At 42.9% G+C, this 27,567-nt stretch overlaps 4 protein-coding genes and 1 non-coding gene across 10 annotated transcripts; 4 read left to right on the top strand and 1 right to left on the bottom strand.

The window, feature by feature from the left end:
- Positions 1-3,391: 3,391 nt before the first annotated feature.
- LOC118289728 (alpha-1,6-mannosyl-glycoprotein 2-beta-N-acetylglucosaminyltransferase) lies at positions 3,392-6,990 on the top strand. Its single transcript, XM_035616678.2, has 2 exons — positions 3,392-3,482; positions 3,600-6,990. Exon 2 carries the CDS (start codon positions 3,902-3,904, stop codon positions 5,135-5,137), a length of 1,236 nt encoding a protein of 411 aa, XP_035472571.1. The 5' UTR covers positions 3,392-3,482; positions 3,600-3,901; the 3' UTR covers positions 5,138-6,990.
- A 514-nt stretch (positions 6,991-7,504) lies between these two features.
- On the top strand, positions 7,505-16,030 carry brox (BRO1 domain and CAAX motif containing). 4 transcript variants are annotated; one of them, XR_007030124.1, is made up of 14 exons: positions 7,557-7,699; positions 8,103-8,222; positions 8,506-8,612; positions 9,889-9,985; positions 10,668-10,763; positions 10,881-10,953; positions 11,274-11,379; positions 12,044-12,133; positions 12,278-12,363; positions 12,535-12,616; positions 13,497-13,647; positions 14,159-14,318; positions 14,439-14,793; positions 14,837-16,030. XR_007030124.1 is itself a non-coding variant. In XM_035616679.2 (13 exons), the coding sequence occupies exons 2-13, from the start codon at positions 8,122-8,124 to the stop codon at positions 14,520-14,522; spliced, it is 1,233 nt and encodes a 410-aa protein (XP_035472572.1). In that variant the 5' UTR covers positions 7,505-7,635; positions 8,103-8,121; the 3' UTR covers positions 14,523-16,030. The 4 variants fall into 4 exon arrangements, 3 of the variants coding, with proteins under 3 accessions (XP_035472572.1, XP_035472573.1, XP_035472574.1); XM_035616679.2 differs by having other exon boundaries at positions 7,505-7,635; positions 14,439-16,030; XM_035616680.2 differs by having other exon boundaries at positions 14,439-16,030.
- An 823-nt stretch (positions 16,031-16,853) lies between these two features.
- LOC118289730 (protein FAM177A1) lies at positions 16,854-18,702 on the top strand. 3 transcript variants are annotated; one of them, XM_035616683.2, is made up of 5 exons: positions 16,854-17,110; positions 17,358-17,516; positions 18,098-18,152; positions 18,264-18,358; positions 18,434-18,702. In XM_035616683.2, the coding sequence occupies exons 1-5, from the start codon at positions 17,087-17,089 to the stop codon at positions 18,677-18,679; spliced, it is 579 nt and encodes a 192-aa protein (XP_035472576.2). In that variant the 5' UTR covers positions 16,854-17,086; the 3' UTR covers positions 18,680-18,702. The 3 variants fall into 3 exon arrangements, with proteins under 3 accessions (XP_035472576.2, XP_035472577.2, XP_047184852.1); XM_035616684.2 differs by having other exon boundaries at positions 16,855-17,110; positions 18,485-18,702; XM_047328896.1 differs by having other exon boundaries at positions 16,856-17,110; positions 18,445-18,587.
- Positions 18,703-19,082: 380 nt separating this feature from the next.
- trnas-gcu lies at positions 19,083-19,164 on the bottom strand. Its single transcript has one exon. It is a non-coding gene; the product is annotated as a tRNA-Ser (tRNA).
- A 2,048-nt stretch (positions 19,165-21,212) lies between these two features.
- On the top strand, positions 21,213-26,801 carry mep1a.1 (meprin A, alpha (PABA peptide hydrolase), tandem duplicate 1). The gene is made up of 14 exons (XM_035616677.2): positions 21,213-21,725; positions 21,813-21,837; positions 21,949-21,993; positions 22,128-22,168; positions 22,424-22,499; positions 22,722-22,839; positions 23,786-23,961; positions 24,154-24,375; positions 24,479-24,625; positions 24,746-24,961; positions 25,222-25,686; positions 26,179-26,352; positions 26,477-26,561; positions 26,671-26,801. Exons 1-13 carry the CDS (start codon positions 21,564-21,566, stop codon positions 26,524-26,526), a joined length of 1,917 nt encoding a protein of 638 aa, XP_035472570.1. The 5' UTR covers positions 21,213-21,563; the 3' UTR covers positions 26,527-26,561; positions 26,671-26,801.
- The last annotated feature ends 766 nt before the right edge of the window (positions 26,802-27,567 follow it).

Raw genomic sequence — 27,567 nt, 5'->3', positions numbered from 1 at the left:
GACCTTGAACCCTGACGAGATAGTAAATACACCAGACACAATGGACCACTGGTCAGTGATTAATGGAGTTTCTTTAGCGGAAGAGGGCCCAGTAAGTCCTGCAAGGGACCCCCGACTGTGGCGTGTTCCTGTGCGAACACAAACACGGACGGCAGCCAGCAGCTTGCAGGGTTTGGATGCAACATTTTCACTTTTAAAAAGGAGGAGGGGGCAGATTTGTTTAGATCCGGGATGGAGGTATGGTGCAGACTATAGCCTATAGAAGAAAGGAACAGGAAGTGAGTGAACTTTGTAAAATGAAGCAAACTTTAGGTAAATCAGTTTATCTACTGGTTCCCTCCCGCAACACACAAGTGATGTCACCGCTAGCTGATTTCAGTCGCAGATATCAAGCACGATTAAACGATGAAAACACTTGGTAATGACTGGAGCTGAAGACTTTATATCAGAATCCTTACATATCACACAATATACTTGCAGACTGTCAACACCAACTGACCCAAACTAGAACAAACCCAGAATAAACCAAAAATAACCCAATCGTACTCATAGTTGAATCAACATTCCTAGCCTATCAAACCAGTGGGGTCGCCCCTGTAGATCTACAATGGCGCAGCTTAATGCCGACAGCGGGGCCTTATGATAGATCAAAACATCATTTTACATGAGTACTGGATTTCCAGAGGAATGCTCACTAAACTTTTCGCACAGTTTACTGTGTGTATTGATAACTTAATGAATATGCTTCTTTGATATTTAAATTCCATCATAAGCACACCTCATCATGATAGATATTATTTGTCTTTGTGCAACACTCCTTAAGTATTATTACACATAATTTCTACCCAGATATAATAAATCGCACACATACAATATCTGTGGATTATACTGTACTGTAGTGGAGTTATTTTTCATATTTTTTGAAGCCAAATTCTACACTTGGGGAATTTTTTTTATATAGGGTTGATTATCTGTGTGCTAATATGCTATCGTGTATCAGGTACAGGACTATTGTATTTAACAGTGAAGCCACGAGGAACGCATGTGCCTGTCAGGTTTTTATTTCACAAAACTTGTAGCATGTTTTTTCCTTGAGCGAGACACACACATGACAGGGCAGTTTGACTCAGCGTTCCAGGAGGCTCTTTCCTGTCAAAAGCCAGGTCTTGACGCAGGAAGGTCTTGTCGCAGGAAGTTGACTGTCTGCTGACTCCTTATCATAATTTCCTGCAACTATGTATGTAATTGATATTATTCATGGGTTACTCTACAAAATAGGGACTCAGTTCCTTGTGTCCTGTAGACATTTCCTTTTAAAAAATGTGTAAAATATGAATAATAGTGATAGTAAGAATTTTTTTCTTCAGATATTTTGTCTATTTTCTGCGTAAAAGTATTGAAGTGGTGACTCTTCTCTTTGACAAAAGCTGGGCTAGTTGCTGAGCTATTTAAAAAGGTTACAACAATTCAGATATGACTGACACTTTGTTTGGAACATTTTGAAACTGCTATCTGACCTGATTAACACATATGACTTGTTTGCCAATATGTTATTCACAGACCAACAAATGTACAGGTTTCCTTCACAGTGACAATATTTAGTGAAGGCTTGGTAGATAAGACCCAAGGGAGGTCGGACTCCCTAATAGTCTGTTAAATGTTTTATTCCTAAACAGTTTCGTAATTGATTTTCCAGATGATTTTATATATAGAATACTGATATGGCAGAAGATAGAAGAATTGATCCATGTCACCTTCTCCAAATTCTCCCCATTAAAAATGTAGAAAAACAAGTTGGCTGACTTTTGTTTACATCTTCCATCACCACTGTTTCCATGTGAAAGTGTTTGCTCATTGTGGGAACTGTTTCTCTCTATAATATTGTACGGTCTTCACCTTACTAATAAACAATCGCAACATACATTATTATTAATAGGCACCATAGAAATAAAAAGAATTGAAATTGAATTGAATCAACAAATAGCAAAGTCATTCTCCAACACTACAGTGTCCTATTTACGGATAATGATGCCCCAGTATCTGATACTATACCCACCCTTTCTAGTTCCATAGCACCTCTTGTTAAGTCCTCTCCTGTCTGGGGTATCAAGTTTTCCAGCCTTGCAGTTTTCAGGAATAACAACCCCCTCACCCTTTTGTTACATGACGAGGCGAGACGTCTAACAGAACTGATTCCAATTCAACCAGTCAAACCTGAACAGGTAAGGTCAGGGGTGGAAATGTATTAACCCTTACAGCTGAGCAGTTGCTTTTGGAGACGATAAAAGTCCAGGATCGGTGAAGAAAGATGCATTCAAATCCTTTGAGTCCAAAACTAAATAGAATATGTTCAAAAACTCCATTATAAGTAAAGGTCCTCGACTTGAAAATGATACAATGGTAAAAGTATGTAAGTATAAACAGGAAAATGTACTTATTTATTAAAAGTATAAGTACTAAATACAGGACATGTATATAATGATATCATTGTAATTGTATCATTATGTATTTCTATATTACTTGTTTTTATACATAAGCAGCATTTTACTGTCATAATTGGTTGAGATGGAGCAGTTTTAAACTATTTTGTGTAGTGATTAATAAATATAGATTCATCCTTTGGATAATTTTTCTTAAAATTATGAAAATAGTCAAAAAAAAAGCCCATCACTACTACCCACAGCCCAAGGTTACTCGTTTACAACACTTTACAATATTTATAAGAATAAAAAAAATACTGAAATGACAAGCAGGAAATCCTCACTTTGTTTTGGATTTAAAGAGAAGTAACGTTTCCAATGAATTGCCTGTAAATCGGCAAACTGACTCATAGTTCAGTTCTACGTGTACAACCAGTCTTCATAAGTAGAAAAACATCATATCTTATAAACTGTGTACAGAATAGGAAAAAAAAGTGTGGAGTTAGGGCTTGTAAGGGTTAGGGTTAGGTTTCACAAATCATGTTTCATCCACAATCTTTTATACAGGAATGAGGAATAAGGTACATATGGAAAGTGACCATGAATTATTTGAGCTTGGCATTATGCAAAATAAAAAATAAAAAATAAAAAATTAAATTATATTTTTTTTATTAATTTACTTTTCAGGGGGGCGGGGGCTCCCATTGGAGGGGCGGGGCGCCCCCTCAATTCAATACATTGTTTTAATATATATAGTATAATAACTATTAATAAGAAGGGACACTCGTCCGACTGTTATCATAAACGTACAGAAGTCATTTCCTTGTACGAGAGTCCCCCCCCCTCCGGTGCCGGGTTGACATTTCGCTCTCGTGTTGCACGACCATAGTGTGGGGGAGGACAGTGATTCGCTGAGCACGAGCAGCTCGCGCTCCCCTCCCGTTGGCTGGACTGTACACGTCAGCATTCGATAAGCCCCTCCCCCGCCCTCCGACATGTATCATAGTCCCGTCAAAACCTCTTCCTGGTGCGAGCAATGTTGACACATCACACCTAGCGCGGGTGAGTCGAACCGAGCTAACTGCGGCTACTCAGCCCGGGTTCGGGGGGGGGGGGGGTTTCGTCACCTGTTTGCATTTTCACTCACTTCCGCCTTTGTTCCGCTCTTCCCTCCCACAGGTGCCGAGAAACAAGCGGGCGTCTGGCAAATGACACGGACGGCGTCCGCGCGGGGAGACGGTGCGGCGAGAGGACGACGGAGCTCCAGAGGCGTCTGACACTCGTCGTCGCCCCGACTCTTCCTGTTCGATCTTCGGGGCCGCACGAGGAGACGATGCCGTCGCGAGCGAGCGTGCAGCGAAGACGCGCGCGATAATCAAGGTGAACGCAGAGAGAGAGAGAGAGAGAGAGAAAACCGTCGCCGTTCAGCCCCCGACTCTGTTTCCACTCTTGGGGTGTGTGTGTGTGTGTGTGTGAACAAAATGAGGTTTCGACTACTCAAGAGGAACCTGCTCGCGCTGCTGCTCGTCTCCTTCGTGGTCGTGACGCTCCTGTTTCTGTCCATCGTCTCCGATGGCGACGAGAGCGGACCCCGGGACGGGGGCGCGCGCGCTGGCGAAACGGTGAAGTTCAACTTCGGCTCGCTGCCGGAGTTGTCCCGCTCCGTGTACGCCGCCAACTACAAGCAGTGTGTGCTCAACGCGGAGCGCTTCGTGGGCGAGCCCCAGCTGGTGCTGGTCGTGCAGGTCCACGACAGGCCCGAGTACCTCAGGCTGCTCATCAGGTCGCTGGAGGAGGCCGCCGAGGTCCACCGGTTCCTCGTGATCTTCAGCCACGACCATTTCACGGAGGAGATCAACGCCATGGTGCAGGGGATCACTTTCTGCAGGGTGGTGCAAATCTATTTCCCCTTCAGCACTCAGCTGTATCCCAAAGAGTTTCCGGGCCAGGATCCGCGAGACTGCCCCCGAGACGTGCCCAAGGACAGCGCTGTGAAAACAGGATGCCTCAACGCGGAACACCCCGACTCCTATGGGCACTATCGGGAAGCCGCCATCACGCAGACCAAGCACCACTGGTGGTGGAAATTGCACTTTGTGTGGGAGCGGGTGCACGTGATGCAGGGCTACAGCGGCTTCGCCGTCTTCCTGGAGGAGGACAACTACATCCTGCCGGACTTTTTACAGTTCTATCGGTCAATGGTAGAGTGGAGGAAGAATAGCTGCCCAGACTGCGACATGCTGGCTCTGGGTAACCACAACGGCGTGACTGATTTCACCAGATTGTCCAACAAGGTTTCGACCACTGGGTGGATGTCCACGAAGCACAACATGGGCATGGCCATCTCCAGGGAGGTGTACTATAAACTGATGGGCTGCAGCAGCGAGTTCTGCACCTACGACGACTACAACTGGGACTGGACGCTGCAGCACCTCTCGGGGACGTGCATACCAAAGCCCCTCAAGGTGCTTGTGGCGCAGGGCTCCAGGGTGCTGCACACGGGAGACTGTGGCCTCCACCAGAAGGGGAACTGCAGGCCAGAATGGGCCGCGCAGAAGGTCGAGGAGGCGCTCAAGGTGGCCAAGCACGGCTTCTTCCCTCCGTCTCTTGCCCTCAGCGGCGCGGAAGCGGTGGAGCACAAGGCCCACATGAAGAACGGAGGCTGGGGAGACGTCAGGGACCACAGTTTGTGCAACAACTATGCCAAACGACTTTGAACTGTACCCCCTTTCTCACAAGTTGTACTCGGTGTTCTGCGAATGTGCTATCATACACAACTTTTCAGGGCTTCGCAGGCTATAATTGGTCTGTCTTCCTAAGAAATAGAACCAAGTCCAACCATGGTGCATGTACACAATTTTTTTTTTTTTTTTACCTATCACCAAAGCTACCCAGTTGCCAAAGACACTCTTGACATTTGTGTTGTGTGTAATGCAAGAATGCAAGCTCAGTCAGGCGGTTCAATGTCTTGTCACCGTAACTCTGGGCGTCTCAAAAGCCAAAACAGTAGGTTAGAGATATATATATATATATATATATATATAAAAAACAGCGTAGAGGAGGGAGAGTAAACGACTATAACACACACACACACACACACACACACACACACACACACACACACACACACACACACACACACACACACACACACACACACACACACACACACACACACACACACACACACACACACACACACACACACACACACAATAACTGACAACACTGCACGGGATGTTGTTTATTCACCAAAAAGTTCCATGTGCCAGTGAGCGGCTTTTTATGGAACATTCAGCTGCAATCATTTTTACATGTGCTTTTTATGGTACGTTTATTTTTTTTTTAACGCAACAACAAAAATGCACATGTTATGTACAGATGTGTAGGTGTAATCAAAATGCATGTGACAGTCTTCAGTGAGCTCCCGCTATCTTTGGAGTTGTGTTACTGAATGTGACCTTCAGTTTCTGTCGGTTTTAACCAAGAGGTCTTCTCTTTTTCCGAGTAAAGGCCGACAGACACCACTTGACTTAATCAGCTACTACCCACTGCATTGATCCCTTGGTTGCAACAGCTGGAGCTTGATATTGATTTTCTTTTTCCTTCTTTTTTTTGGTGAGTGTATATTTACTTAATGATTGGAGAAAAGGGACCTTTTGGAGTCTGGTTCACGTCAGGGTCGTCTGTGATTCTGCATTTCTAGAATTGCACCTTTGTGGGTTAGAGTTGATGTTTAGAAACTAAGACTGAGTGAACTACATTAGAATTTCATGAAAAGGAAAGGCAGATGTCACCTTTTCTGGATTTCCCTCTAATATCCCACTAAAGCTGAAATTTCCTCTATAGAGTGTAAAAGGAGAACAACTGACATATTCATAACCATATATAGCGGACCAAATGTGCCTTTTGATCGATCCTCTGTGCCCTAGCCTGTTTTAAAGAGATTTTTAAAAGTGCACTGATAACAGTGAAGATGACTTCTATATTTTCTAGTGCTGCAGACTCATAATTGTCTTGATAGATATTTTTGATTGTGCCTTTATTCATAAGATTTTGTGTGTTGTGAAATATATTAATGTGGGTGTTAAATTCACACACAAAAAAAGTAATCCTAATTATACAATTAGGGAAAATGGTTGCCTCACTGTGGCATCTTGCTTGTACAGATGACAGTGGCCCCAGATAAGTGCCTTAACCTGCTTTACCTGAACTTGTTCCATGTCACTGTGCCTTATGGAGATTCAAGAAATAGGAAATGAGTGTCAGATGGGATAAATTATCTTCTGTTTAAATGTTGAAAAGCACAATTTATTTTTAAATAACATAAAAATATACATGTTATAATGAATTTCTCTGACGTATGTGTCTGTTAAGTATGTGTGTGTGTCTATTAAGTATGTGTGTGTATGTAATTGGGATGTTTGATCGTTCCATAGTCGGTGAGATTTACGGTTGTTGAAACATTTTTATTGCTTGTCTTTATGTTCCTTTCTGACCATCACTTGAAAACGCTGTTTGTTGTTCACTTAATTTTTGCCAAATTGGAAATTAAAAGACGTTGAATGTTTGTCTGATAGTCATTAATTTTTAGAAAAACAACAACTTGTAACACTTTATGCAGGTTTCTTGAAAACAAGAGTATAATTTGCTTCGAGTTAATTCCAACGGCTTACCTTGACTCTCATTAAAAAAATGTATGTTCAACCATCAACACCACTCAAAGTCAACAACTGCTAATATGATAATATAATAATACATTTTATAAGAAGAAAATGGACGTTGAAAGAACAGCGCTGATAATAGTTTCAACACAATCGACTTAAATAACAATGAGAACATTTGTCTACTTTGACCATGATTACTATCAAAGTACATTATTTCATGGGAATATTCAAGGAAATGATTAGGAGATTACGTGACGTATTAGAAAAAAACATTTCCAGGATCATTACTCAGACACAGCGCTCTGTCAGACTGGTCTGACGGCAGTAAAAATAGGCACAACATGACATGTCCCATGAGCCGCTTGAAGCCCGGAACAAAAGAGGAGCCCATTGGAAACCTGAGGTATTTTCCGGACACACGACACGTGACCGACGCGGCGGATTTCATTGGTTAACATCTGCTCCGTGTTTATTTCCGGAAGTAAGTTATCAGTGTCACTCTTTCCAGTAGGACTCCAAACATCACATCCCCAGCGCCGTGACGACAGGTTAGAAGTTGAAAATAACACCATATTTAAACGTCTGCGGTCCCTTTGTTCAACTGTTAAGCCAGTAAGTCAGTTGTCGTGTCGCTTCAGGGAATCGTGTTTACGTTTGTGGATGTAGCCAGCGTTAGCCGTTAGCCGTTGCTCGCTGTAGCTTACGTAATGTACTTTTGTCTACAGTGGATAAAAAAACAAAAACACAAAATGATTCAAAACGACATTAATGGCTGCTCGGTGTAACGCCAGAGGTGTATCGATCTTTTTTGCAACTTTTAGCACAACACGGCCGACAGCTAGCTGTAGCCAACGAATCGGTAATTTGATATTAGCCAAGATGATGCATTCGCTAGCTCGTTCACAATGACCGCTTTATAATCACCGCACTAACGCGTACTAGCTATTCGGGAGACGGCTAGAAAACACAACCCGGTTATTAATTGCCTGTCGTGCTTGATGTTCCCCCTCTCCAGGTGTGTCCTCGTCCACAGGATGGCACATTGGTTTCACAGAAACCCACTGAAGGCGACAGCGCCCGTGTCCTTTAATTTCTACGGCGTGGCAGGGAGTCCCGCTGCCAATAAGATATGCAAGTATGTCTTATCTCCTCCACTTAATATACTGCAAAGAGTGTCATTCGAATGGACTATGACACGGATCTAATCGAGATATGTGATCATGTTAGTCTCACCTGTTCTCATGATGATAAATGACTTCATCAATGGCATGCCGTGCTGCTGTGGCAGTCATTTGATGACTGACATCTCTTTGACTCATTAGATGACACCGCCCTTTTTCTGGATACAATCAGTCTTAATACTGTTGCGATCACTATAAATGTAGGAGCATCAGTTGATGGCTATTTGTCTCACGCAGTGACCTGAGGACAACCAGGGCGAGACTGCTGGAGATGTTCACCGATGTCACCTGCAACCCTGAGATGATGAAAAACGCCACAGACGCGTACTTCTCCCTCTTGCAAGGTTCGTTTACACTCCAGCAAAATCACCTCTTCTGCTCCGCCTGCCTTGCGAGGGTTTAATTCACATCAGCGTTGCTTGTTCTGTGCCTGTCCACAACCTGTCCAACGTCAGATGGTTATTTACGTTCATTTACAGAGGCACAAACTTGGAATCACTATAAATTGGATTGGTCATGTTTAGCTTGGCGTGTGTGTGTGTTTATTTACGAGGAGATTTTACCCATTAAACGAGTTCTGCAGACCCAGATTTCAGCTGTAGTGATAAACGGTAAAGAAATTGTTCAGAGAAGCGAGAGGACAGAAGAGAACCCTGTCGTATACATCATTATTTTTGCACTGTGGATGCTTCATATCCGGGTCAATTCACACACCGGTGAGCAAAGCATATGAATGAGAAAATATACACTATCCCCAAAATGACAGCAGAACGCGAACAAACTCATTTGATAGGAATATGCAAGGAAATGCATATCTGTGAAATAAACAACACATTTTTGTTACAAAGTTAGTATGTATTTCACATGCACAGAATGTTTTCCTCCTCCTGGAGGCAGGCCTTACTATGCACACCGTGTCACGCAAAAGTTGTCAATCTCAGAACACAACTGACACATCCCCTCACAGAGATATTGACATTACATTTTGTCGTAAATATTAATGAACCATGTCGAATGTCAGCAGTGGTGCTCACTGAACATGCTGCAGGTCAGTCAGTATGAACTCAGGCTGTTGGGGTTGTTCAAAACAGTAGAATTTTATTTTAATTCTAGTGGAGATCACAAAGTTTCCTGAGATACAAAATGGCTCATACTTAATCTTTAAGAAATATATGTCAAATGATCTACAGGACATACAGTACTGTGTGACAGAGCTGTGAAGACATAAAAACATGGAGTCTTCAGTTCTGAATATTTCCCTCTGTATAAATATCACATTGCCTCAATATAGAACATGCAGATATAGACAATTCTGTATGAGATATTGTCATAAAATGTTAGGGGAAAGCTAGTTGTTATTTTATCATGCTAATAATTCACACATTTCCCATTCTTAACTCTTGAATGATAATGAGCATGGTCTTGTAATGTCATTGCACATCGACTGAAAAAAAGTAACTGCATTTTGAGCCTTTATTAGACCAACACACTTCATGTATTTTAACACATTTGATTTACAGTAAATTGTGTCTCTTTGTCTTCTGTGTCATTGCCTTTTTTATGTTGCTTTGCATCTAACCAGCTGCTGTTTTTTTTTAACATTGGTTTAACACACGTTAGGCTTTATCTCGTCCTTGGATGGAACAACACAGGAGAACAAGATGAGGTTCATCCAGAACTTCAAGTGGACTGACACCTTACAAGGAAATACACCAAGGTAGAAAGATTAAAAACTGCCAGTCCCGCAGTACGTGGAGGGACCCGACACGTACAGTGTTGGGTCCCTGGACGTGTTGGGTGTCGATTTAAACTTATAGAACGTCAAAACATAGGGAGGGACAGTATTATTATGTTAATTGTGTGACACACACATACACATATTATTGGGTCTAATCTGGTCTTGAAGTGCTGTATACTCTGCACTTCATTAAATATTACCACAATACATATGTAGTTATTACATGACAAATGCTGTTTGCTGTATTGGTCACTTTATTAGGTACACTTGAAAAATGTAACGATATCCAATACTACAGCTCTGCCACTCTATAACACCTGTATGATTATGTTCATGTATGTTGAGTTTTTGTTGACATTCTCCAAAATATGTCAATCCACTGATGTTATAGTTAAAGATGGTGTTGCACTGAACTACACTATACTGAGAGTTGTTTTCAAATTTCTACAAACAGGAGGGGGTCAGAATATTAACAGACGCCTCATTAATATGCAGCTCAGCACAAAACCACTGCTAACTATGACCTCAATGCAGAAATGTGAAATGTGTCAATGAAATGAACAATCACGAAAGTAGAACATATGGCAGAACAGTTGTATTAAGGCCGTACCGGTGTACCTAATAAAGTGGACACTGAGCGTGTCGGTTGCTCTCCTCCCAGTGCCCAGCAGGACGCAGTGTTCGAGCTGGTCTCCATGGCCTTCAACGTCGCCGTCTGGTACACCAAGTTTGCCTCTCGACTCGCCGGCAAAGAAAAGTACGTGGCTACTTTTGCCTATATTTAATGTTAAATCAGTCATATATTTATTAACACAAGATTTTTCGATCCTTCACTAAACATTTGTCACTGTCACGTTTGTCGTCTGTTTAATAGCATAACGGAGCCTGAAGCGAAAGATGTTCACCGGAGCCTGAAGCTTTCTGCTGGAATATTCAAAAACCTCAAGGTGAGCTGCATCGACACACAAAAGTGCTCTTTGTATTATCTGTAGATATGAACTGAATACACTGTTCACTGATGCCTCTGATTTCATTTTGATTGATCATTTACTGTTGGTGCAGATGATCACTAATCAGCGTAATATATATCAACAGCTGGCTAAAGAACTCAAGGAAAGCCCTGTTTCTATTATTAAACTCCCCTCATATCCACAACAGTCACATTTTGCAGACAAACAATCGATCTAAAGTTTAAAGAGTTAGAACACAGGGATTTTGCCATTTTTTTTAGAAATATCTTCCTATTTTCTGGCATGTTTCCCCGCAGGAGGTTCACATCCCTCGCCTCATCACCCCGGCCGAAAAGGGCAGAGACCTGGAGTCCAGAGTGATCGACGCGTACATCATCCAGTGTCAAGCAGAAGCACAAGAAGGTACAGCAGCAACACTTTACCTATATTAATACAACTCTTGCCATTTACTATGTTTTATAATGGCTGTGTATTTTTACGTATTTTTAAATGTGTGGGCTCGGTAGCTCACATTTGAAAAGTTAGAAGACCAGGTCGAACTAGGAGAAAAAGAGAAAGACAGTGTGCGTCAAAAACAATAAGAAAGTTTTGTTACCGCTTCTGTGACATATTCTACAGGTATAGACATTACAACTCTCGTGAAAGGTGAACTGTTGGTGGTATGGTATTCGTATTCGAAATATTAAAAATACACTTTGAATATTCCAAATAATAAGGAATAAAATTCAAATGGGATTATAGAGGAAGGTTGACAGCCCTAGTCTTTTGATCTGAAATTCAGTTGGGGTTAGTGTTAAGATGAAATAATAATTAAGAGTTCAGTATTAAAGAGCACATGTACTCAAAATAGTTCTTAACTCTGCTTGTGTAATGTATAATTTAGAAATGTATGTGCTCAACCGATATCTTGAATGAATAAATCAATAAATATCCTGACAGCTGACATGACAAAGGGTTGCACAAAGAAAAGTGTGTGTTCCCCAGACCAAGTGGCTGACAGCAGATATGCATGGGATTAATTGCGTTTTAGTTTTTTTACCATCTCATTTCGTTTTTTCATTTACAGTGACGATTGCCAGGGCGATTGAACTGAAGCACAATGCCACGCTCATCGCAGCGCTGGCGTTCGAAACGGCAAACTTCTATCAAAAAGCCGGTCAGTATTTTTCTGCTCCTGGTTTAGAAAATACATTTAAAAATGTTTCTCCTTCTTAACCTTACGTTAGTGTATATGAAATATTAAACGTGCATCAGTTCCGTTAGCTGAGACTGTGCTGAAGCTTTGTGTTCGTGTTCGCAGACCACACACTCAACACGTTGGAGCCCGAGTGCAGCAGCAAGTGGAGGAAGTATCTTCAGCTGAAGTGGCACTTTTACATGGCTTACGTGAGTTCATGTGTACTTCACACGTCTTCCTTGTGGATTTCAAGACCAAACTAACAGGTCTTTAAAACGTATATTTACATAGAGGATATAAAGGAACTTCACAGAGCATACGTGTGCTTCTCATGTAGCCCTGCACTGTCTAATGGTTCTGCTCTTCAATTGTGTTCACAGGCATACTGCTATCACGGGCAGACGCTGCTGGCAAGTGACAAGTGTGGTGAGGCTATACGATCTCTCCAGGAAGCAGAGAAGTGTACGTATCTAACAGAAGTGACGCATAATGGGTTAGTTCCACATAGTTCGCGAAACAGGTGTTTCCTCTGTATGTGCGTGTTTCCTGTGCTGCTGCAGTATTTTTGGGGGCGCATCTCATCACGTAGAGAGGAGTCGTGCTTTTTGCTCACCTGCCCTGCCTTAAAGTGGCAGTTAGTGATTTTGGAGAAAGCTTGTCTCTCTCTATGTTGTTGTTGATGATTTTACTGCACTGGACGAGGTTCGAACCCGCATCCCTGGGGTATTGGGAGACCAACGCGGTAATCACTAAAGTCGTAGTGTCGGTCGCTATCACGAGGAGTGGAAGTAGCGAAAGTCTGAGTCCCACTGTTGCAGAGGGGACCACCGAAAAACGTCTTTTTTTCGACACATTTTAAAACGTATTCGTTTAATTGTACGCTGAAGGATGAATTGTTTTCACTGCTTCAGTTTGCCGCCACACAGCAGCATAGGTTTGCATTTTTTGTCAAGCCTACTTATATTTACTGCGCCAACTCATGCCAGTGCAGTGAATCAGCGTATCACTCCGTAAATCAGCTGTTCAACTCAAAACTACCGCTGATCACCTCCTCCATAAGGCAACATATTAACTAGTATGCATAAGTAACTCATACAACCCCACTTCAAAATCACTGAACTATCGCTTTAAGGTGTCGGGAGTGATATTTAAAAACTGCACAGTGTTGTGAGGTGCAGTCCGCACCATTTTTTTGTTTACGATTTTACAGAACCAGGACTGAGCCGAAAACCCAGATTTCTTTTTTGCGATTTTGACCAAAAAGTGTATTGGATTAATTACTGCTCCTTTAACAGCCGAACATTTCTTTTTGTATTAATACAAACACAACGTCTCTGTGCAGGTTACTCCCGTGCCGAGGCGCTGTGTAAAGAGTACCGTCAGACCAAAGGGCCGGGCACCACAGCCAAGCCGTCGGAGCAGCTGTTCTTCCTCAAGCTGGGCGGCGTCATTAAAAACACACTGGAGAAGTGCCAGAGGGAAAATGGATTCATGTGAGTTCGTCATGGCGGACACGCGCACGCAGAGCATTCAGCTGTGCTAATATTGGTCATTTTCTTTTTTCAATCCTGATGGATTAAGTTTATTATATTAAACTTATTGTCTGATGAGTGTCTGACCATCACTGACCTAATAAGACCTCTGACATTCACTGTAGCAGCTGCTGTAAATACAGGTTAATGGTGTTGTTACATCGACAACTGGTTTCATGAAGTTGCCAACAGTATCTCTCGCCTCTCACAAGCAAAGACCCTGTTCAGAGCTGGTTTTAACATCCCATCACAGTTGGACAGCGCTGGTGTGAACGTGCCAAAATCTGACCTCAATGCGTCTTGAGATCACCCCGACCCGCACGCACACCTTTATATATCTGACTCGAACCAAAAACATTTTTATTTACAGCAAGTGGCATTACAGTGGGATAGGACTGAGTAGAAAAGATAACTGTAAACCTTTTCTAATTTGACCCCCGTCTCCTTCCCTTTATAATTGCAATTTCCTCAGATACTTCCACAAGGTCCCTGCCGAGGCACCCCAGCTGGAGTTGAAGGCGAGCTATGGCCTGGCCGAGCCTGTCCCGTTCGAGCTTCCGCCTCTCGGCGAGCAGTGCACCGCTGAGGTCTACGCCACCTTTGACCTGACCAAGGGAGCCAAAAACGAGAAGGTACCGCAGCGCAACACAGGCTTTATGCCGGCACACAAACACTAACTCCAGAACAAAAGGTAACAGGTTTGTGATTAATGGTTAACATCGGATTCTGCGGTTTCTTTTTGAACTCTCTAGGCCAAACCCAAGGAGGAGGAGGTGAAACCGGTGAAGGAGCCAGATTTGAAGCCTCAGAAGGACACAGGCTGCGTCGTCTCCTAAACGTCTCCCGTCGATTGAAATGATGGCATCCATACTTACTTCCATGTACACCTCCATAGGACAATGTGTTTTTTTTATTTTTATTAATCCATGACGTTTTGCATTCACGCTAAGACATGTGTATTGTATTTGGGTATGACGGCCGTTATCATTGCGTTTCATCCAGAGCGTGGACAGATCCTCAAAAAAAAACAGCTCCCGAGTGTGACGTTCAAAACACAAACAGCACGTCTGTGAAGTAAACCTGAAATGATGAAGAAACATGGTTATGGTTGGTGTTTACTTGTCAACCCAAAGGTTTGCTCCTAAATTAGGTTCTGACGGGCAAATGTAGTTCTGTTAATGGTGACTTTGGCTACAGGGTAAACCTGTTCACTGCTTCTTCTCTTACACAAGTGTCTGGGTTTTCAACCTTTTGGCACCAAAGTGCTCTGGACTGGTGACACGACGATTAAAATTCTTTTTTTATAAAAGGAGTTGGCCGACAATAAAAGGCTATAGATTAGAAATAGATGCAAACAAAAGATGCAGTAGTGGCATCTGAAATTTAAAAAAATAAGTAAATGTAGGATTTGCATAATGTACTTTTCAGATGATTGGAATGCATTTCAATCTGAGATTTATTCAGAGACACAATGAACAAGACAGCAAGTGTTATTGCCGGTGCCAGTTTGTTTTAGCTGTTAGCAGTTTACAATCACAACATCTAATTCGGATCACATGACATATTTACTGTACTGTAGTCGTGTTGTTTTGTACATTAGATTACATGGCCGTTTTCTACTTTGTTCACTTATTCCTGCATTAAGTTTGATCATTAGTTAACTTGACGAGCGTACTTTTCCCTGATAGGTATTAATTTATTTCTATTTTTTAATGTAACAGTAGTTTAGCTGACAACTTTAAACACTTAACGACACTACACAGTTGTGTCATTTGAATCACATGTTTATGATGTTGATTTTCTATATTTCAGTGGATACATCAGAAATAGCCACCGATGTATACGACGCTCCCTCCTGTTGCCGAGAGCGCTGTTGTCAGTAGCTGACCCAGCGAGTATGTTATCATTTTCTTCGAGGGCAAAGGGTCAGGCGAGGAGTGTAAAGTGTCAGCGTACCTGAACTGAAAGAACATTGGTGTCTAAAACATCATTTTCTGTGCTGCGATGTGTTGTTGAATCTCTCACTTGATAGGGTCCCGTCCGATGAAGCGTAACAATCAGTTGCTGGAAAACTTGTATAAAGTGTAATATACAGCTCACACGTATACTCCTTCATGTCCCTACATGTATGTTACTTTTACCTGAGCTACGTGAAAAAGGAGACGAGCGTCTCGCTGAATGAGGGGTGGATGTAATTGAGAAGCATCCATCGGAGCAGAGCGAGCTCCCAACTGTGGATCAATGAGGGCCGCGTTGAAACGTTACAGCGCCTCGTTCACCCTCTCAATGGTGTCTTTCATGTTAAATTTACTTCAGAGGGTATTAAATCGTTCATTAAACTCCACTCCTCCGTGTCCGCTGTTTGTGTACAACACAGTTCTTAACTCATGTCATTTCTTGAGATGCACTTCAGCGTTATCCTGTTAATGTGCTGGAGAGGCTCCACAGGCTCAACACACAAAGGTCAGCTCAATCATCAGTGCTAGTACACCTACGCTTGTGGAAACACTTGGGAGGAGCTTTGTCAAACCTTTAAAAAAAAAAAATACAACCGACGAGCCAAATACTATGTTCTAAACTTAGTGTTATGCTTTCAGCACTTGGTATACAATAAAAATCAACACCGCCTGCTGTGGTCACTAGTTTGTATGAAGCGATGCTAACACCATGGTGATGCCATGTTAAATTATAAAGTGTATTCCACTTCACTGCTTGAGCGAAATGGCTCCTTTCTTTTTTTGATTTCAAAAGTGGTGGTGATAGGAAAACAGATGGTGTTTGTGTGTGTGTGTGTGGGGGGGGGGGGGGGGGGGGGGGGGGTTATTGACGCTTTTTAAACATTGTCAAACCCTGAACAAATTGAATTAAATTTTAGCATCCCTGATATTCCTCTACATTTTCAATACGATGTTCCATTTTCACATGCCAGTTTCCCTTAGCCCAGCAGCGGAGTAATACAAATATTCCAGTATTTCACTTTGATGCATATTAAAATGTCTCACATCCACATTTGTTGCAAATCTTTATCAAATGCCGAATGCTTTATCTGAGTTTCAGGCCAATTAAGGGGCAAATACACTGGAAACACCCCGGTCCCTGCAGAATAACGTTGGCACTAAACTCTCACATTCCACACACTGCTGCTAGGTCCAGCCCCTTGAGGCCGGGAAGGAAACTGCACATCAGTGACAGTTTCCCTGTGACAGAGGTGCGCACGCCTCGATCTGGTATCTCAGGTTTCAACGACTAATCCTGTATCCTGCAGTCGGGTTTTTTCCCCCGGCGCGCTGTCCCAGAGTCGCCGTGGAGGGACACACGACTGCAACCGTGACATGAGAGAAAGAACAGAGTCGACACAGTCGCACTGCAGCGCCAACGAGAGAATTGTTCTATCCGGAGAATGAACGGCCGCCACCAGCAGGAAGTAAGTGTGTGCAACAATGAGGCAAGACAAACAGAGGTGTCAGCTCAGACTTTGCTCGGTGACCCTCTGGCAGAGGTGTCAGTCGGGTGTCATGGAGCAGTTTCGTGACCGGCCCCGTGGGAAATCTTCACCCTTGATGTAGTCAGGACATAAAATTGCATACAAGAAATGAGAAACATGCTAGACACAGGTAAAGATCACAAAAGGGTTGTCGGGTTCCAAATAAAAGGTCTCTCCAATCTGTCAGGAAGTGTGCAGCCGGGACACCGAGTTCGCCGGTCCTGCCCCGTCCGGGCAGAGGAAGATCATCCACTTCGCCAGCGGTGAAACCCTGGAGGAGGAATCCAGTGGTGAGGAAGGGGAGCCAGCCGCAAACGCACCTCCCTTCGGCGAGCCCGCAGAGAGGGTGAGGAACAGTCCGGGGCCACGTCCACATACACCGTACATGAACACAGATGAGTCCACTCTGCAGTGGGTTACTGGGCTCTCATTTTGACATGCACCGCCCGCTGCGTTGTTTACGCCTGCTGTCAACGCCTGTCAGTTTTCAGGGCACTTAAAACAAGAGGCGTTTGGAAACGATGACGCGGTCGCCTGCACTCGCATGCTGACTTTGGTCCTTGTCAGTGGTGATCGGGCCAAACGCTGCGGGAAAAACAAGTCCTGGTTCCACCTCGTCACCGGTTCAGGACGAGAAATCCCTCGTCTTGTTTTTCACTACTGTCGTTTCCTGTTTGGAGAGTTTTCTGTTGCTAAGTAACCAGCTGCAGAGTGGACGATCTGCTTCCTCTTTCGGTCTTGCAAGTAAGTCATGCCACGGCGAAATATTCGCTCCCCGTTTGCTGCGCTTAACTCAGCAACAGTGATGCATTTTAAAAAGGAAGGCATATTCGTGTGGACGCAGCCAAAGAGAGCACATTGGTGTTAGGTGCATCAGTCACGTCACGTCACGCCTGTTGTTGTTCTTTTCTGTCTCTTCTTTCTCAGACTAGGTTCTCATTCAAGAACATGGCCATTCTAGTTGGGAGGATTTCACTACTGAGTATGGAATGTTGACAATTAAGCACATTCAAAAGCTCACCAACTGGGACTAATTTCAGCTATGTTCGGAGAATCTGGTTGACTTCCCATGTCTTCTGTTTCCAAAAATAAGCTTGTGATTTCTTCGGAGAGCGACTAGCCGGTGCCCTTGGACTGAATGCAGCCAAATACCAGTACGCCATCGATCAACATCGGAGCGGTCGCGAGGTAAGGTCAAATTTAACATCAGCGAAACAAGTATGCTGTATTTGCAGATGCTTCCTGTTTAGTGAAAGTTAGCAGTTCCCTCGTAGGCGTGGTGAGCGGTTGGTTCCTTCCTCTGTGTTTGATCAGAAACCAAGCAGCCGAGCCACGGACGAGCTCACGGAGGGACGCGGAGAGGCGGCCCACTTCTCCCGTCGACTGGACGGGAGTCGCTACGGAGCCACGGGGGTCGCCGATGCCCGGGGGAGCCGTGATGAGAAATTTTTGCCGGGACAAGAGGGATACCACAACAGAAGCTATCAAGCGGATGAAGATTTTTTTTAAATAAAAAAAAACTAAGAAAATAAGGAGAGTTGTGATTTGATTTGCAAGGTGGCACAGAAATAATGCACGGTGATGTCAAAGAATGGTGGGGCTGTTTGTCTGGTATCATGGCAACGGTGCAAGAGGATGGGAAACAAGGAAAAAACTTCACAACGACAGAGACGAGAGTACAGTCTGTGGCCGCATGGTGATGTGAAACTCGAGACGCAAGATAGTCATTATTATGATTATTCGCAGAATAAAAGTAATTTTATCAAGAATGTAAAAATGGCTGGTGTTGTCGAATAGAAAAGACTGGGTTTTCATACAAGTACGTGTCAAAACTTTCTTAAGTTAATATCTTGAAATGGGCGTACTGTCTGAATAGGACATATGGAAACATAAAAATTCATAAAATTATTTTCGACGAGGATGGGATTCGAACCCACGCGTGCAGAGCACAATGGATTAGCAGTCCATCGCCTTAACCACTCGGCCACCTCGTCGTCGCTCCTCCACCGCCCAAATAATGTCCGAATGAATATTTCAACCGTTGAGAACGGCATCCGCGAATGAGGAAGTCGCTTTTAAAACTGGAAGACGCGGGATGCGGGTTTATTTTCCCGCTTATTTCCGAAGTGAAGTTGAGTATTTGCGTTGGGTCCCTGTCAGTCCCGTCTCCCTCCCTCTCCCCATCGAAACGTAAAAGCCCAGTTAGTCGCGTAGTGCATAAGCTACCGTCGACAACTCCACCATTCAGGAATGGGACGAAGCGTGCACGGCCCGCCCTACTCCGCCTCTGATTGGCTAGCTCTCGTTGCCTCCTGTGGTATAGTTGGTCAATTTCCTTGGCCGTCCCGGGGGTGGAGGGAATACAGAGCTCCCTCCCTACACACTGTTGACCGGTGACACAAGTGTCTAAAGTAATACAAATAAAAAATACCTGATTGACTTAGCACCGAGGCTAATTTGGGGGGGGAAATACAACCACGACGACTGGGACAAAGAGACTGCGTTAAAAGACTGGATCCAACCTGAAGCAGGAGGACACGCACGAACTGATAAACATGAGAGAAATGCAGCAGCGTTATCATCAGATCAACGATCACAGAGCAAAACGACACAAAACAGACTTGCGAGCAGCTGGTTCTCTACTCACCGGGGTCGATCACCATGGTAACTAATGCTGAACGGCTGCGGGGCAGGTTAAGTTCGAGATAAGAGATCAAAGCCTGTCAACGGGCCCAACTACTGACCAATCAGGTAAGCGGAAAACCGGAGTCATCATTCTACGGGATCTCGTCAGGGACAAAAGAGTGTCCTGTTTTTTTTAAACAGAACTTCTATTAAACAGAGGGAGAGTTCATTGCGCCAAATTAATACTTAGACTCGTTAATATTAGAGCTTAATTTGAATTCAAAAAAGACTATTTGATTCCCGACAGATTCCTTTTGGTTTGTTTTTCTATCACTTGCAGCTCGGAACAACCCGAGGAGACTGTGACGATAAACAGTAACAAAAACTAAACACTTTGTTTCATTAGAAATATGATATATGATGTAGAATATTAAATATATTAGAAAAACAAAATATTTATTTAAAATAAGGTCAATAAGCCTGGAACACCTGAGAAGGGAGTAGAGTAGTTTTCTTTCCCTAAAAGTTTTGGGAAGGTGAGGAGGAGGACTGGCCCCGGACTCTTCCACGAGCCTGTGCAGGACTATGAGTTTGCTGATGTCATGTCCCCATGCCCCTCTGGCCTGGTGTCTTTAATTCCTTCTTTCTATGAAGATGGGTTTTAATTCTGTAATGTCTTCTTTGGTTATAGATAAGTTGTAACTCTTGTTCGAATGCTGATCATTTCAATTGCTCAATGAGCAGACACGACTCAAAGATTTTGTTTATGTAGATACGTTTCGACCATTTAAATTCCTCTTATTATACACTGTGAACAATTATTCCACTAAATGGATTTTTTAAATGAAGAATTTCAGCATATCGATTGATGAGTGAGTTAAAACATGCACTTGCATTAGACGGTGTGTTATGTGATATTGCAGACTTCAGCCACTAGAGGTAGTAGTGGTGCACAAATTTAAAGTTGTCTGACAACGCTCGTTCATGAATCTCACAGCCTGCATTCAATAGAGTGATGCTTAGGCCAAACTCTCTAATACTCTTATCTCCTGAAGTCTTGAGATTAAAACTCATGGGACTTTCACTGTCTGGACGGTGTAGAATCATTGGTTAATAAGTAAAAAAAAAAGAGGAATAAATAATGTCAAATGTAATAACTAAGGATGGCACAATACCACTCTTTCGTGTCCAATCCGATACCGATCCTGCAACCTTGAGTATCTGCCGATACAGATCCGATACTAATCTCATACAATCTTTTCTGCACTTGTAAAATAAAATATTAATAATGCATTGCTCTATGCTTGGGGTCTGCCTGACCTGTTGGCACATGTGTGCGTCTATGTGATTAGTGAATGAAAGGGGGGGTCACAGAAACAGTGCAGGGTATTTTGGGTTACTGATTCTTGACCTTCACTCAGTCTCCAGTGACAGTCTCCCTTCTCTGACTGCATACCTTTGTAATGTTTGACAAACTGAAAGAACTGGGAGAAAACCAAGAACTCAACAACTCAGCACAGACAAGAGCCAACCGTGTTCTTCTACTGAATTTAACAGTATAAGTTAACTTACAAGCTTTTCAAGGTCAGACCAGCGTGAAGCACTGTACCAACAGGCCACTTGCACTATTTCAAAAGCTTCTCTTATCGCTGACTAGCTGGCAGGATAGTTCCGAAATTTAAAAAAAACCCTAAAACGTGCAGATGCACGTGTCCAAACACCCTTCAGTTAGTGAAGATTCCGAGTCAAAGTCCCTCAGTTACTCTTTATGGCTTCGCATAAACTTCATCAAGGGTCAAAGGACATATCTGGCGCACATGAATGTGCACATTTATACCAAAGCAGCGACATCTACTCTGCGACATTCGGCAGGATGATGGACAGAGTGCTTGTACTGTTTGGACTGGTGGCTCTGGCTACTTCATATACTGTAAGTAATTATTTATGAGTTATTCATAGTGAGCACGGTGTTGCCGTTAAATAAGTGATGACTTACACTTGGTTTTGTTTTATGCAGATACCAGTTTCCCCGAGGGAATATGGTACGTCAAATAATGACATTAAAGATATACATTTTTTAAGTGTCGTTTTACAGTAAAAAGTTGAGCCCAACTATGTGGAAAGGCTGAACCATGTTTGTGTTTGTTTTACAGAGGTGTATGAGAATGGGGAGGATGAGAACCCCATCTTAAACCTGGGTGAGCAACAACATTTACTGACCCACGGATCAATACAGTGATGCTGTGCACAGAAATATGTACAACGTAATGTGTATTTGTTACCAATAATGGCAATATTCCAATAAAATGTGTTGTTTGTACCTATGCTGTAGGTTCAGATGCCAACCTGTTTGAAGGGGACATTTTACTTCCAGTGAGTTGAAGGTTTTCTTTTCTTTTCTTTCTTCAGAGATTCTGATAGCTGCTGATCATTCCTTGATTGCGTCCTTGACTGTTATTGCACTTGGTTCATTTGAGTAATTACAGTGCAATATCAGATTTTTAAAAATGGGCATCTAACAGGCTGTACATTGGTTTTTATTGTGTTAGATTTTATTACCTCCCATTAGGTTTATGATTACAATTTAAATATATATATTTTTTTAAAAACACCTTGTTTATGCTACAGGAAGGAAGAAATGCCCTGATTGATAAAATATACAGATGGAAATTTCCAATCCCTTACATTCTGGGTGATGATTTAGGTGAGTAATTTTTAATTTTTTTACATTTCAATTAATATTTACTTCAAACTGAACAATGTATTATCATTCTCATCCTAAGCAATTTACACTGTTGGAAATATTTTAATATTGATTCCCCTGGTAGGATTCTGTGTCTCGCTGCACTTGACACTGAGGGGAGTAAAAAAAAAGCATGAATTTTGATGGAAGTACCGTGTAATGACTGTTTCTCTCACTCCTCAGATCTGAATGCCAAGGGCTGCGTCCACCAGGCCTTTGAAATGTATCGACTCAAGTCTTGCATTGACTTCAAGCCCTATGAAGGAGAGAAGACCTTTATCAAGTTTGAAAAGAGAGGCGGGTAGGGCTCCCTCCATTGAAATCAGCTTTCCTCAGGCATTCAAGGTCAAGCTATTTGACAGTCATTGATGTAAATCAAATGCACCCCAGTGTGCACAACTTAGCTCAAAAGGTTAAGCCAATGCAATTAGAAATGGAAAACCTAAAGTCGGCAAACTGACTCGGTAATGACGGTTATACAGCAAAGCTTATAAGCTTGCTAATATAAGCCACAATGTACCAGACCAAGTAAAGATATAAGAGTAAAACAGGTAAAACAAAAATGTACTGAACTAAGAAACAATGTGTTGTTGTATATTAAGTAGCGATGATGTGAAGATGTATTGAAGAGAAGTCCGCCGACACCGTCTTGATTGTACATAAAGGTTTATTACAAAAAGACCAGCATCAATACAAGCCCTGCAGAGCTTGGAGAGCATCCAGCCAAAGGGACAACTCTACAGACACTTCGTAAAACATAGACTTATATAGGACTTCAGAAGGTATTACGCAACATCTGGTCATGCAAGGTCAAAAGAAGATTAGAGGGGGTTTCAAAGGAAAGGTCAAAAGGTTATCAAAGGCCCCTAACGTAATCATCCAAAGTAAAAATGATGTGGACCTCATCAACTACTATCATTACTTATGTTGACAAAAATACACCACAGTGTGTTAAGAGGTAGAATGTGAATAGGTTTACTTTAAGGGTTTCACTATAAAATGGCTTGGGCTCGAAGACAGAAAACAAGAGCAAATTTTGCCACTCTATTTGAAATGAATGGGAATTTGCGAGCTCAGGAGCAGCCAGCAAAACTATGCTATTCATTGCATGATGGGAAATGTAGGATCCTAGCCTTTTAGAGTTGGACCATTTCAATACTCGCTAACTTTTCCCCAAACTTTATATAAGTGCGAAACTTAATCACTGGAGTGTTACTTTCATTATTTTTTCATCATTTCTGTCGTAGGTGTTTCTCCAGCGTTGGCGACCAGCAGACTGGTCAGATTCTATCTTTGGGGTCAGGCTGTGACCACAAGGCAGTGATAGAGCACGAGCTGCTCCATGCTCTGGGATTTTACCACGAACAGTCCCGCACAGACAGGGATGACTACGTCGACATCTGGCTGGATCAGGTTACACCAGGTATGGTCAGGTTAATTATGGTCCATCACTTCCTTCTGTCATTCATCTTCTATTAAAACAATAATGTTGTCTAGTTCCATACGCTATTTAGACATAGGAATGTCAATGAATACCTACAGTTTACAGTTTTCAGTCCCCCTCATGCCAACTTGTGGGGTAGCAGTGACTTGAATAACTTGGAATTCCCTGCAGGACTTCAACACAACTTCAACAAATACAATGATGACTTCATTACGGATCAAAACACGCCGTACGACTACGAGTCCATCATGCATTACAGGCCCTTCTCCTTCAATAAGAACGAATCCATTCCCACCATCACCACCAAAATCCCAGAGTTCTACAACATCATCGGCCAGTACCTCGACTTCAGCAAGATGGACACCCTCCGGCTCAACCGCATGTACAACTGCTGTATGTCACAGCAGAGTGAATTTCCCCATGTTTTTCTTAGTTTCTTAAAAGCTGACAAAAGCTTCTTTTAAATAACTTGAAATCCCCCCTCTCTCCACCCCAGCTGGCCCCCTCACCCTGCTGGACCAGTGTGCCTTTGAGTACGCCAGCATCTGCGGGATGATCCAGGCCTCCTCGGATGATGCAGACTGGGTTCATACGAAGAGCAGAGTCGGTGCGGAGGATCACACTCTCCTGGGAAAATGCAGAGGTCAGAGCCGCATACCATTCCTTTCAGTAATCCCAATTTCCCAAGTTTCTCCTCAGGTCAGACGACACGAAAGAAACGAGCAAAATTGAAGCGCTTGTATTATTTGGTCTGATTTTGTAGATAGCGGGTACTTCATGCACTTCAGCACAATGAACGGAAAGTCGGAGGAGTCTGCCCTGCTCGAATCCCGCATCCTCTACCCCAAGAGGAAGCTCCAGTGTCTGCAGTTCTTCTACAAGATGACTGGGAGCCCCAAGGACAGGCTGGTGATCTGGGTCAAGACGGACGACGGCACTGGCTCCATCCGCAGAATGAGGAAAATACACACCATCTATGGTATTTATTAAGCAGCCGTTTTAATGGAGGACACACAGATTTCTAGAACACAACCAAATGTAAATGAACTGCCCAAGACGCCCAGATCTTTGACTTAAAGGACCAATGTGAGAGTGGTGTAAATCTTCTCTTAGCAAGAAAGTGAATACGATTAGGAACAAAGTCATAAGTAACATGATGGATAGGGAACATCCCATTACTTCACATATGAATATTGTTCACAAATAGTAAGATTCCTTGTCCATGTCCCTGTTGCACAGCGGATTCCGACCACACATGGAAGATCGCCCACGTCCCACTGGAGGAAGGGGCGAAATTTCGCTATGCTTTCCAGGCCGTGCGCGGTGACCCCTCTCTGTCTGCCGGTGGCATCTACGTCGACGACATCAGCCTGACGGAGACGCGTTGCCCCAATGCCGTGTGGAGAATCCAGAACTTTACCAAGATCATGGAAACGGCTGACGTCGACACGGTCATCAATAGCCCCCGCTTCTACAGCCCCGAGGGCTACGGTTACGGTGTCAGCGTCAGGCCTCTGACGACCTACACCGATTACACAGGGAACTACACTGGGCTGTACTTCCACCTGATCAGTGGGGAGAACGACGTGGTGATGCAGTGGCCGGCGGTAAACAGACAGGCCACCTTGGTGGTGATGGACCAAGACCCTGATATTAAGCTGAGGATGTCCACCGCTCGTAGCCTCACTACTGACATGATGAAGAGTAAGTTCTCTTGATCTGCTATCCCCAATGGGATTTAGACAAGAGCTGGCTACTGCCATGGCATCATACACAGACAGGAAGTACAATAATAGTTGTTCAGAATGTTCGCTGGTTGGGCGGTGCATGCCATGTGTGAATGTTACATAAAGTGCTCTCAAAGCATAAGGTAAAGGACAAAAAAACATTGGAGGGTTTCTCACATCCTCTGGGAGGCTGTTTAACAGCAGAGCTACTGGTGGCAACGTCTCAGAGTGATTTAGTTTGGTTCTTAGCTTAAGGTCATTGGCTGAGTGTATTCTATATCTATTGTCAAGAAAACCCATGAATAAACTACCAATGAGCAGAGACTTTTCAGGGCGTAAGACATATGGCCCACGATCTAGCCTCTGGCATGAATGCAGGTTAAGTTCTTCAAACTGTTCTTGGTCGCCATGCAGTTCCTCCTCCGCGATCACTCCTTACACGGTGATTCTGTCTTTTTCTGTCTATTAGCACCGGATGGAAAGTTGCTCTGGGACAATCCGTCCAAGGTGGGGGACCTTGACCTTTCCTGTGGTTTCTACAGAGGTGGGTCATGGGGCTGGAGGAACTTCATCAAGCACTTTGACCTGCAACGGCGTAATTACCTCAAGAACGATGACCTTATCATCTTCATCGACTTCGAGGGTTTGTAAACTGTGTTCAGTATTTGTGTGTGGGAATGCCGCATAGCGTACATGTTGTCAAAACTTATCAAACTGATGTTCAGCTTGCCATACAACGCCGACGTGACGAGTTTTTTCGTCCACAGACATAACATCACTGATCAAAACAGAAGTTCCCATCAAGCCAAGGGAGTGAGGTCACATACGCCATTGTACCATGAGGAACTGGAGGCAAGACGCCTTCTATTTTTACCTGTGAACATTACCCCACACTCGTGTGCACTCACATAATGATGATGTGAAATGACTAACTTTGTCTTTTTGTATGTGAAATATCCAGATGCCACATTTGCAGCCGGGATGAGAAAAAGGAAAAACACGTTTTAAACTGCATCATTATCTACTTAAAACAACTAAGGTCTTTGTTATTAAACTGTTGACTTAATAAAAAAGCAAGTTCTAAGAGCAAAACTGTGGCTTGTGACTGTGTTTTCTTTTGATTTGTGGTGCATTTATGAAAATATGAGTGGCACCCCCAGCCCATGAAGATTCAAATTCACTAACTTTATATCTATAATCATTTGTCATTTGTAAAAAAAAAAAAAGGTTAAAAACTTTATTATTGGACAACAATTAGCTCAGGAGTAACAGTAGTATTCTCCTCTGCTGTTGCTAATATTTTTCCACATTAGTAAAATACATCCTCTTTAGCACACTACCAGTATAACAAAAATTATTTTAAAAAATGAATATGGAATATAGTAAAATATATAGTAAAAATGGCCTACAGTAAAATAATTCTAAGAGTTGGTGGGCGGTTTTGTAAAGTGGGGTAGTCTATTGTTGGTCCATTGTCTGTTGGTTAGAAATCCTTTGTGGTGCAAAGCTAATATTAAAATTATTATTAGTAATTAATTATTGTTGAATCCCAAATGCACCATAACATTTTCCTTCATCATGATAAACTCCAGGTATGCGCACTGCTGTCGTTCCACAGACAGCTGCATAGGTAGCATCATACAAAAACAGATTTCAAGAATCCGTGAATCAATTATAGTAAAACTCAAAAATATTGATTTATGTAGAAATCTTTTTGTTTTTTACAATCATATTAATGATAATGGATAACTTTACTCATTACTCATCATATGGATGATGTGACGGCCTCTGATGCTTGGCTCGGTTCTTTGTATTACATGTGGGTTGTTTTTTTTTCTGCCGGTCTCAGGTTTCAGGT

This window comes from Scophthalmus maximus, chromosome 18 (genome assembly GCF_022379125.1).
Source record: "Scophthalmus maximus strain ysfricsl-2021 chromosome 18, ASM2237912v1, whole genome shotgun sequence".
Lineage (NCBI taxonomy): Eukaryota > Metazoa > Chordata > Actinopteri > Pleuronectiformes > Scophthalmidae > Scophthalmus > Scophthalmus maximus.
The sequence above is the reverse complement of the archived record's forward strand: the minus strand, read 5'-3'. Positions and strand labels throughout refer to the sequence as shown.